General features: G+C 24.8%; 1 protein-coding gene across 2 annotated transcripts; it reads right to left on the bottom strand.

Annotated features, from left to right (window-relative positions):
• Window positions 1–216: 216 nt before the first annotated feature.
• On the bottom strand, window positions 217–6,525 carry LOC122271671 (uncharacterized). Of its 2 annotated transcripts, XM_071181592.2 has the most exons (5): window positions 6,187–6,525; window positions 4,138–4,330; window positions 1,957–2,262; window positions 727–802; window positions 217–641 (listed from the first exon to the last, which is right to left on the bottom strand). In XM_071181592.2, the coding sequence occupies exons 1-5, from the start codon at window positions 6,196–6,198 to the stop codon at window positions 569–571; spliced, it is 660 nt and encodes a 219-aa protein (XP_071037693.1). In that variant the 5' UTR covers window positions 6,199–6,525; the 3' UTR covers window positions 217–568. The 2 variants fall into 2 exon arrangements, with proteins under 2 accessions (XP_071037693.1, XP_071037692.1); XM_071181591.2 differs by having other exon boundaries at window positions 217–802; window positions 6,187–6,517.
• Between the last annotated feature and the right edge of the window lie 5,366 nt (window positions 6,526–11,891).

Raw genomic sequence — 11,891 nt, 5'->3', positions numbered from 1 at the left:
AACACAAATATCATTTTCAATTTATTTATTCCTCATAAAAGCCTACCTTGTTATCATTTTCGCATGTAATCTTGTCCCACATGAGATTTTCAGAATTAATAATACTTCCAATTTGATAATTCAAATTTTTGTATTATTCGTTAAAAAAAATTTCAGCAAAATTTAGCCAAAACATTTGATAAACATTATAATCCAAAATATAATAACGAAAATTAATTCCATTTCAGGAAATAGGATTTTTATTTAAAACAAAACGCAGAATTTAACAACTTTATAAACATCAAAAACAAGCAAATATTTTTACAAACTTGATTTTTATAGACAATGCTCAGCTTAAAAATAACAATGTAATTAATTTTACGCAATAATATTTAAATTTTTATACAAAAGAATCACAATCAAATTTCAAAGCTATATTAAAAATACAACTCTAATATCAAAATAACATGAACAATGCACGAGTTTACAAATTATCAGAAAGTCTATTCACTGCTTGATGATTTCATATACTATTGATTTTCTGAGGAGCACAGTGGAATAGCTGATGATAAAATACATGCCTGGTGTCTCAAAATTGTAGACGAGAACAGATGAGTTGTACATTCAAGCAGCATATTCTTCGTATGCATTGACAATTGACTCTAATAATAATAAGAGTAACTAGCTTTAGCTGGATATGATTCGGGATATGTTTTATAAGGCATGTAAGGTGCGGAATATACGTACGGCTGCATAGATCTTGCTGGATAGGTGTAAGTGGGAGGTCGAATCAGAATATATCTTGCTGTCTTCTTCTCTTTTTCTATAATCACAAAAGTTGTTATTAGAAAAAATGGCATAAAAAATGTAGAGCTATTTTATTAGTATGGTATTTCAAGCGTAAATGACTGATTTGAAAAATTAATTATGGTACTCGAAAACCATTATTAAGCCAATTTTGACTGAAATATCATTTTTCTGTTTTTAATATTAAATAAAACTATGAACTTTTCTCCTTATAAAACCTTTACAGTTTTATTTCTACGTCAAATAAAATAATTAATTTTATTTTAAATTATATTATTAGTTAATTAATTATTATTTATTAATAGTCAATTAATTTTTATTTATTAATAGTTAATTAATTTTATTTTAATTTTAAAAAAAAGAGTTTATAATTGATGAATTAATTATGCATTTGTTCTTTCCTTTTTCATATAACTAATATTTCAATTATTTGTCTCCATTCTAAATACAATATCTCAAAATATTTTAATTTCAAATATTTGAAATTTTGCAGGAATGTTTTCTATATATATAAAGAATACACTATGAACTTGTTGATAAAAGCTATTATTTTATATTTATCATTTAAAATAAAAATAATTCGTTGCACTTTCGGTCTTTTTTGACAAATAAGTTTCGATATTTTCGTCAAAAAAATCCTAATATTGCTTTTAAAAGTATTTTCTAAAGTGTAATAAACGAATAAGACCTTTTAATTTTCGATTCAATATAACTTCCCGATTTCTGAATGAAAGATAAGACGTATTTTTTCCTTTAAAAATTGAGAACATTTATAAATAATTTTTAAGTCGAAAATATCAATGTTAACTAAAACAAACATATTTTTGCAATAAATATTATTCAATTTTTATAAAATATTTTTAATGTAGGCTCATAGAATTTAAAATTGAACTGAGTAGTTTGTGTTATTGCTACATTTTTCTCTGAGCATTTTTGTACAAATACATAAATATTTGCACGCTCTTATAAAATTTACATAATGAAAGAAAATTAACATCCACAAATATACTTTGCAGATTTTTCATTCAGGTCAATTTTTAACAAATTAATGAAAAATAGAAAACATAGCAATAACACACATTAACTGAACTAGTATTAACTAAATGTAATTAAGAACAAAAAACTATTAATGCTATAAGATTTCAAAATATGCGTTTAATTCTTCGTTACCTTCTTTCTTTTTTTCTTTCTTTTCCTTTTTCTCTTCTTTTTCACCTTCTTCTTTTTCACCCTCTTCTTTTTCGCCCTCTTCTTTTTCTTCCTTTTCCTCTCCCTCCTCCTTTTCCTCTCCTTCCTTCTCTTCGCCCTCCTCCTTTTCTCCCTCTTCCTTCTCTCCCTCTTCCTTCTCTCCCTCTTCCTTCTCTCCCTCTTCCTTCTCTCCCTCCTCTTTTTCTCCTTCCTCTTTTTCCACCTTCTCTCCCTCTTCTTTTTCACCTTCTTTTTCTTCCTCTTTCTTTTCACCTTCCTCTTTACCTTCTATTAAATGAATAAAATTTTTAAAAATAAAATAGCCAAAATATTTCTTCAGTTTTGTATAATTAAACAACAAATTGCAAAAGCAAATTTTAAAAGGAGAATTAGTTTAAAATTTAATTAAATTTTACATTTCTGTTTGCATATTTAATTCAGCGATGGTGTTTCTATTGTTATAAAATTTACTTACCTTAATTCCTTATTAATAACAGCCAATCGTGACCTTATAACTTTATTTTAAGACTGTTTATCCTGAATAATAAACTATACCATATTCCAGATTAGCGAATAATAATTAAAATTTATTGAACCAAAGTTAATTTTGTGCAAAGGAAAATTTTCTTGTCAGTGATAATATTGTTTTGTACTAATGAATATTACTAAATAAATCCTTTTTAATTACCTAAAATATTTTGGAAATAAAACCTGTTTCTTTCTAAGATTTACCAATTTTATTAATAATAAAAATAGATTTTGACTACTTGTGTAAACACAGTTTCATAAAAAATTACATATTATTTAATTTATTATTTTTTTCTGTGCACAATAAATTTCAATGAAAAATTGATGAAAAATAGAATAAGATTTCATTTTAAAGGCACAGATTGTCTCATTTTTTTATTGCATGTAACATATAACCATAAATTTATGGCTTCTTAAACAAGTAGCTTTTACCAGGTATTTTTTAAAAGTTAAAAAATGGTAAAATATTCTACTTTTAGACACTGATTGACACTTACAAAATATATTCACATTAAATTAAGGAAATGACGGTATTACAGTTTCTTAAATATCAACATAAAAAAATAAAATTGAGTTTCTTGGAAAATATTTCATAAAGTGATATCGTCCTAATTATTATATAAACAGTGTTAAGTAGCTATTGATGTCCACTGTAATTTACTTCCATCTAAACTAACTTATCTTTTCACGAAATGAGAAAATTAAAAGAATCAACAATTTGCAAAGTGTATTACAGAAAAATAATTTTAAGTCCCTCACCAAATATTTTTTTGAAAAAATCCAATATTAGTCTTATTATAGCAATAAAAAATTTTTTTATTATTCTTTCTCAAATGTTACTTACTGTTTAAGTATATTGACGGTTATTACATTTGGCTCTAGACCAACTTTCAACTATAGTGTTTTCTGATACAATCCATAATAAATCTATTTTATAATAAAGTAGAATTTCATTCAGATTTCAAATTCTGGTTCAGTTCAAATTCAGAGAAAAAATACTGGTAAGATTACTACATTTGTATGATAATGATATTTCGGGTTAAAAAAGAGCATAATTCTTATAATAAAACCAAATTATAAGGTATTTAAACCATTCGTTTAATTTTAATTTTTCTCTTTGTATCGTAACAATTTACAGAAAGTTCTGGTTTTTAAAATTATAATTCTTTTTAACACACATTGAGTAAAATTATAAAAATGAAAAGCTAATTTTACCGAATAAGGGACTTTTGCACCATGGTCTAAGGTATCCTGATAAAATAACCAAATTTTACCACATTTGGCAAAGGTTATAAACCGTATTTTATTGTTTATTTCATCAAAATTTATTGCCAAAGCGCTTCGGTAAAAATTATCTTTCTTGTGCTGTTCTTATGGAACCAGAAACCCGGTAAATGTTACCATATTCTGGTAGTTCTAATAATACATTTTTCAGGGTGTTTTTCTTTAATTGGAATTCAGCTATGTCCAACTACTTAAAATAAGTTTAGAATTAGAATAAAAGTAAAATTAGATAGACATGAACTATATAGTTGACAAATAAAACAATTTATTTAACAAAACAAAAACCCATTTAACTACAAAAAGAACAAACAAAAACGAATCAATCAACTTTTAATATTATTTTGCACTCACCTTTTTCATTTTCCTCACATTCTGCTGGAATAGCTACTACAGGAGCATATTGTTGATATTGTTGATATGGTTGGTATGGCATTGGATAAGAATTGAAATATGAAGATGCATAGGGATTTGAATAATAATATGTACCCATACCATATGACTGTTCTAATAAACATGCCAAAACTCCAAAGGCAAAGATAACCGACTGTAAAGAAACAAATCTATATAGTAAATCCTTAAAATAGAGTTCACTTTTTAAAATATAAAAGGATATATACTATTAAGAATATATATATATATATATATATATATATATATATATATATATATATATATATATATATATATATATATATATATATATATATATATATATATATATATACTTTTTAAAATATAAATAGTAATAAACAATAATATATTAATTGTTATTTTTTGTGCCAAAAAACTGTTAGCATGTTTTACCCAAAATTAATGAAAACACGAATTTGTATGCAGAGTTACAGACTCATAATCGGCTTTTAATTCAAAAAGACAAAAAGCATTTTTAATAGTCTACGCTTGAATTAAGGCAATTTTTCCTTGAAATATTACTATTATTTATCAAAAAATATTTTAAAAAATAAGAAGTTGCAATATTATTAGATTATCTTATTATAATTCAAAATTTCTACCATTATTTGCTTTAACTATCCTGTTATAATGTAATTTACTGAACCTATTATCATATTTCAATCCAATTAATACTTAGTGATAAGTAATTCCGCCAATTATTCATGTTTTCTTACATAATTATTTAATTAATAATGTTGGTCAAAGTGTTGAAAAACCAACTTAGAATTTAGTTTTTCACTCTTTGACTTTATTAAATAAAGGAATATAGCAATCTAGTACAAATTTAACTGTTAGAGTTCTATTCAAGTCCTATTTTTACCATGGAAGGAATTACAGAATAAACATCCCAATCTTATTAGAATTACAGTTCTAAACTTTAGGTTTTACAGGCACTTCTTTAAATTTTAAAAAATTCTAAATATTTTTCATTGTTCCTCATGGAAATTAAAGGGGCGTGTATCCCATATTTGTTTTCGTAACATTTATATAGATAAGTGATAATAAAATTTAAAGAACTTTTTAGGGAAATTTAAATTTAATTAATATCAAATACACATAAGATAGTTTTTATTTTGGTTGTGGTTGACTTGAGATACACAAAAAAGTTAAGTGCTTGTTAATCTAGTGAAGTTATTTTTTACATTTTTCCTAAATTCTTAAGTAAATTATTTTTAATCAACTAAGTAAAGCAATTAATTCTCTTTTGTAAATTAGTTGAGCTCAAATTTCAATGAACTGCTATCAATTTTAGACGATATTCTTCTGTTTACTCGTAAATATAAAGATTTCAGTAATTTATTAACTAATTAATATCTCATCTACTTATTGCCTGATTTTTTGCATCAAACTTATCAGAAATTTAATAGTTAATATCTCCTTTAAATTGATATTTTTTAGTTAAAATAATTTTATCTCACTCTTTCTTATTTTCTATATTTTAAACAAATAATTTGTTTTAATTAAACCTTATCTAAACATGCATTCTCTAAATTAATAATCCTTCTCAGAAGTTTTAATAGATATAATCTCTAAATACATTCTTATAAATACATTCTTATAAATTTGCCTTTAAGCTTTAAATATTTTACCCTATAAAATATTTTACAGATTGTGTATCAATTTGATTAATGATTTTTATTTATTTTTAGTCATATAATTTAGCCCTGAAATTAAAAAAGTTATCAAAAATATTTTTATGATTAAAAAAACTTGAAAGAAGATATTTTTTAAATAATAATTTAACATTCATTTGCATTTTTGTCATAACGTAAACATTTAAAAGAAATATTACAAGTGCTCAAGTGTATTATTTACTTCAATTATTTTTTCTCAACAATTTTTTTTTTGAAAAAGTATTAGTTTTTAATTTATTTTAATTGTTTGCAAATAACTAATTAATATTTTATAATCATAATTAAAATTAAATAAAAAGTTATTCAAACTTACTACTTTTCCCATATTAACGTCCGTTTGTTTAGTAATCCTTTCAGATAGCGATGTATCTTGTTAAGCTCTGCGAATTGTAACTGTCTAGCAAACGCTTTTATAGTAGAAAATAATAAGTCTCAACCAGATTTCTGTTACCTTATTCATATGCATTTTGCAAGAATTAATAATATATTGACCTAGCACATCATATTTCAACGCGTTTAAAAAAATTATTAAAGTAGTGTTGAATTTAACTATTGTCTTGCAGACAGCGGCTCTTGGTTAAAAAAAGCCTTGATGCAGAGAATGTCTGAGAAAAGCTTATTGTCACATTTGCTGAGAGAGCGTTGTGATTACACAAGGATATCTCAACTTATTTAAGTTTATTCCTGCCGAATGAGAAAATGGGTAATATCACACTTTCTGTGATATATGTATTCAATTTTCAAAAGTGGATGATTTATAAACGAATTATGCTGATTTTTTTCAATTCTACACGTAATTTACACAAAAGGATTATGGAGCTTTCTATGTGGTAAATAGCAACTGTGGCAGTGAACAAAAAGTGAAATGATGATTGTCATATGTATAATATTGCTATATTATAAGGCATAAATTGCTTTTGAGTTTCATTGTCAGCACATTGTATCAGAAATTTTATTCAATTTCAATTCTTTGTTGGATTTTTATTTTGAATTTGTTTTTTATCGCTCAGTTCTTGTGTGAAATCTTTGATGTTCTCAATTTTTAATATTATACTTTTATTTCAGCATTTTTTTTATAAATTTGTTTATTTGTCGAAATTTTTATTCGAAATAATTTTTTATTTTTAAAGAAAAATAATTTAAAGGAATAATTTAAAAAATGAAGTTATTCAACTAAAAACTAATGTTGAATTTTTATCTATTTTTTATCGTTCATTTCTTGGATTAAATCCTTGATGATCTCAATTCTAAATATTATACAATTATTTCAGCTAACTTTCAAAAGTGCTATTTTAAATAATTATTTCGGTTAAAAAAATAAAATTATTAAATTACAAATTCTAAATCATGTTAGGCCAAAGCAGTTATTATATGTTATCATTTTTAAATTCTTAATTATTTTTGTTAATTTATTTGTCAGTACATTGTATGAGAAATTTTATTAAGTTTGAATTCATCATCAGATTTTTTCTTTTTAATTCCTTTTTTATCTTTTATTTCTTGCATGAAATCTTTGATGTTCTTAATTTAAATATTATACTTTTATTTCAACAAACTGTCAATAGTCTTATTTTAAATTATTATTTATTTTTTAATAGCACATTTCAAACAATAATAATATTCATTTAAAAAAATTCTAAATCATGTTAAGCCGCGCAATTTTTTAAATATTATAATTTAAATATTATAATTCTTGATTAATTTTTTAATTCATATGTCAGCACATTATAACAGAGATTTTTATTCAATTTGAATTTTTTGTTCGATTAATATTATTTTAAAATTTTTAATTAATTTTTTTACTTTTCTTTTCAGCACATTGTAACAGAAATTTATTCAAACTGAATCCTTTGCTGGATTTTTATTTTGAATTTATTTTTATCGCTCATTTCTTGTATGAAATCATTGATGTTCTTAATTTTAAATTGCTTTTATTTCAAGAAACTATCAAAAAAAATTTAAATACAATTAAGTCATAGTATCTTTTAAATGTTATCATTTTAAAAATTTTAATTATTTTTTAATGTATTTATCATTTTTTTAGAAAATTCGAAAACTGTTAATTCATTTAAAAACTGTTAAACAAAGCTTAGTTTTCATAATAAATTTTTCTGTGTTATGTTTATACTAAGGAAACTAAGTAAACTAAGGAAAACCTCTTTCAAGATCTTTAAAGATCTCTTATTGTTTTCTAGCATTGGTAAAACTCGCGTTTTTTTTCGATCTTTCTTCTTCTTTTTTTTTCTTTTGAAAATTTACTGTGTAAAAATTCACGATCAAATTACAATGTAAAGTACCACCACTTTGGGTACATAATCCATAAAATCCATATTACTGTAAGATACAATTTTAATGCAAAATATTATACCTTAGTCTTTACAGTAATATTTATTTAATTAGAGTGATTCAGTAATTTTTACGGTAACTATTGCTGTAAAAATTATGGTATATCAGAATTGTTGTTCCGTTACATGATTCGGTTAAATTGGATTTTAATATAAAGGGTGCCAGCACGCAGAGTGGTAGTGGTGGTACTTTTTACCATAATATTTCACAGTGTAATAAAGAAAAAATATTCTCGTTTATCATCAAACTGGTAGGGGTGTCGGGACGGGAGGTCAGAAGAGGTCAAAGATACCTCCCAAAGATTTTCACTATTCGGCAAATTTTGACTGACCATTCGGCATATTTACGAAATTTCGTTTTCTTTCTCTTTTATTGGAATACAGAAATATAATTAGTCAATATTACACCTTTGTTTAAATTTCAAGTATCCATTCCACAATTCTTCCTCTACATATCAATCCTTTGACATTGAAAAGCCAATTTTTCAATCATTTGTCATGGAGCTCCTATTTTGTTGTACATACGAGCCAGTTTTATCAAAAATTGCGGGACGAAACATCAATTAGCTCATCTTCAAAAATCCCTTGCATATTTCTTTAATAAAAAGAAAAATTCTAAAAGTCTAGCTTTCTAGTGTTCTTGTTCTAGTGCTTTTATACAATTCAGAAAGATTAACAGAAATTGAATGCTTCTCTTTACATCGTTTGGACACAACCATGGCAAATATTCTTCTATCATTTAAAAGAAAATTGGATTATATTTACTACGGAGTTCAATGCCGAGAATTTTCTGCTTTTGTTCAATACCCGATCACCTTATTTGCCGATCACCACATTATTTGCTATTCAGCTCGTGAGATAGTAAAAAAATTACCCATGTCTTCATCTTAACAGCGAATTTTTTTTTTAAATTTTCATTTATCAAATGGTTCATTAATTGTTTTATGTAATGACTAGAATTATAAGCATAAAATCGCAAAGTCAATAATATATTAATAGAAAAAATTAACATATTTGGAAAATAGTAAAAACTGACTAATTAATTTTTTTATGAATCAAATGAATTGCATTTTTATATATACTTTATTCTACAAAGATTACGATTTTTTATCTTACATTTTTAAATTTGACAAATAAATTTATTTTAAAAGATTTCAGCAAATTTATGTTCAATATTCCGCCATTTTTGCTGAATTAAACATCTCATTGCTCCTTTTTCGTATAATAAATGAATGAAAGAGTTAAAACTTCGCTTGGCTTTTATACATGAAAATTAAACTTTAGTTATAGCAATTATATTTTTTAGCTGTTAGTAAACTTGATTTAAAGATGAGATATATGCTTGTTTATTGATCTGTATTAGAAAAATAATGAATATTTTTTAGCTGCCACATATTTTTAAGAAGTTTTTTCCTAGTGATATTGAAATAAAAATTGCAGCAATACCTGTAAGCATAAATTTCTTAAATTTCATCAGCTACATTTATACGCTAATGAATACCAGATAATTTTTATGTTGTTTTAATTAATAAGGTATTTACAATATGATCAAGAAGATTTTAAATTAAATGTATAAAATAAAGAAAAATAAAAATTTATTATTCAGTACAATTAATAATTTTCTTCAACGAAATCGGAATTTTCACTTACCGAAAATTACAATTTGCAATGCCCTTGCAAACTGACATTAATATTTTACTAAGTTGAGCAAAATGAGCTAATTGTATAAATATTTATATTTTTAAGTGTATTTTGCTTATAAATTGAACAAAAAGTATGAATATTTGCATCAATAGGTACCATTTATACGTTTGTGACAAAAAAGTTTTATGTCAACGTTTTATGAGCAAATCTGGCAAGAGTAAAATCCTGGTTTTATCGTCCTTTTCACCCGAATACTGTAAGATACATTTGACGCAAATTACTAAACCATAATTTTTACTGTAATAATTATTTAATTAGAGTGATTCTGTGATTTTAAGAAAATTATTAATTACTTTATATCATAAATTACTTTATATCATAAATTACTTTATATCATAAATTACTTTATATCATATTACTTTATATCATATTTTTTGTTACGTAACATAATCCGGTTAAAGTGAATTTTATGGTACACCCTGAGTGCCTGTGCCTTTTACAGTAATTTGATCTGAAATTTTTTACAGTGTAACTGCTTGTCTAATGTTATAAAAAACAGGTTAGAAAGTAATTTTGCAAATTTGCACCTCTAAACTTACACTTTTTAACATAAATGAATTATACGAATGTCCTTTTTTGAAGATATCATTTATTCCCGAAGTCCCGAACTGAGCTTTAATTTTTTTTCCAGAATTTAATTTATGAATACATATTTATATTTTTAACTTTATGAGAGACAGTTTAAAAATTAATTTATTAAATTTGTACATTCTTTACTCTTTTTGGATATGAATAGTTTATTCGAATATCACTATGTATAGTGGTAGCATACGCTATTGAGGTGAACTTTAATATTTTCAAGCATTGACACCAAAAGTTGCTATGTTAGCGGAAATAAAGCTGTATATTAAACATTACAAATGACCAGTCGAAAATTTATTTTACGAACTAAAATCCCATTGAGCCGAGAATTTTACGTTAAATTGTTTTTATGAATGTCAGTTTATTTATTGGTATGATGTACAGTGCGCAAAAAAATGGTCCACACTGAATAACTTTTGATTTTATTGATCGGATTTTCACGTTCTAGGATCCAATCTTAATGGCTCGTGGGGATGATCTCAAATATGCTGATTAATAAGTGCAGACGATATTTTAAGTTACGAAATCAGATACAAAAACGTACTTTCTATGAAAAAGCATACCTTTTTTTGAAAGCATTCGGATTTCTGACCCTGAAAATATAGGAGGTAGCCGCAATCTGGGAATTATGGTCCCAATATTTTGTTTAGGAAAACGCTCCAAAGTTTGGACCCCTAAATGCTGATTTTACTTTCTTCGCATTTCTCTGTGATTTGATTAATAGTTTAGTGAAAACTCAATTTCAATAGTTCAAAAGTGGAAATCAACAAAAATAAAACGACATATTAAATTTTTAGTTTATTGTTAAATGTAGTTTTTTTCCAACAGTTATGTTTCTAAGGAAACTAATAATTATCTTTTTTATCGTGGCTTACACTCTTTGAATTACGGTCATGAAGAAAAGGCCAAATATTTTTATTCTATAGTTGTTCATAATTTATTCGATCATGAGTAACGCATGCCTCCAATACAAATTAAGAACTTGAAACAATATAATAATATATTATTCATAGCAAGATAACAATATATTTTATAATATATTGAAGCAATATAATAATATATTTTCATATTATTCATGGAAGAGTTCTTAGGAAAAATCATCACGATTTTCATCTAGGCAATCAGATTTCTTGAGTAATCTGGTATTACCAAATAAAATTTCTGTATACTTGTAATGAATCTATCTGAAAACAGTACTAAGGTGCAGAGTTGATTTTTTCTTTTAAATCTACCTGTGGAAAAACTGTGGCTTATCACTATTTCACTCCAAGCCCAAATATTGAAAGTCACCAGTTGTGAATTGAATTTGAATGTACTTAAATGTAATCAATAACAGTAATTGCGCTTCCTAAATCAAAAGATAAATTTATTAGAAGGATACGAATTT

Source organism: Parasteatoda tepidariorum, chromosome 4, assembly GCF_982258835.1.
Source record: "Parasteatoda tepidariorum strain Cologne lab strain chromosome 4, Ptep-v5.0, whole genome shotgun sequence".
Classification (NCBI taxonomy): Eukaryota; Metazoa; Arthropoda; class Arachnida; order Araneae; family Theridiidae; genus Parasteatoda; species Parasteatoda tepidariorum.
This window is presented reverse-complemented; position numbering and strand designations above follow the sequence as displayed.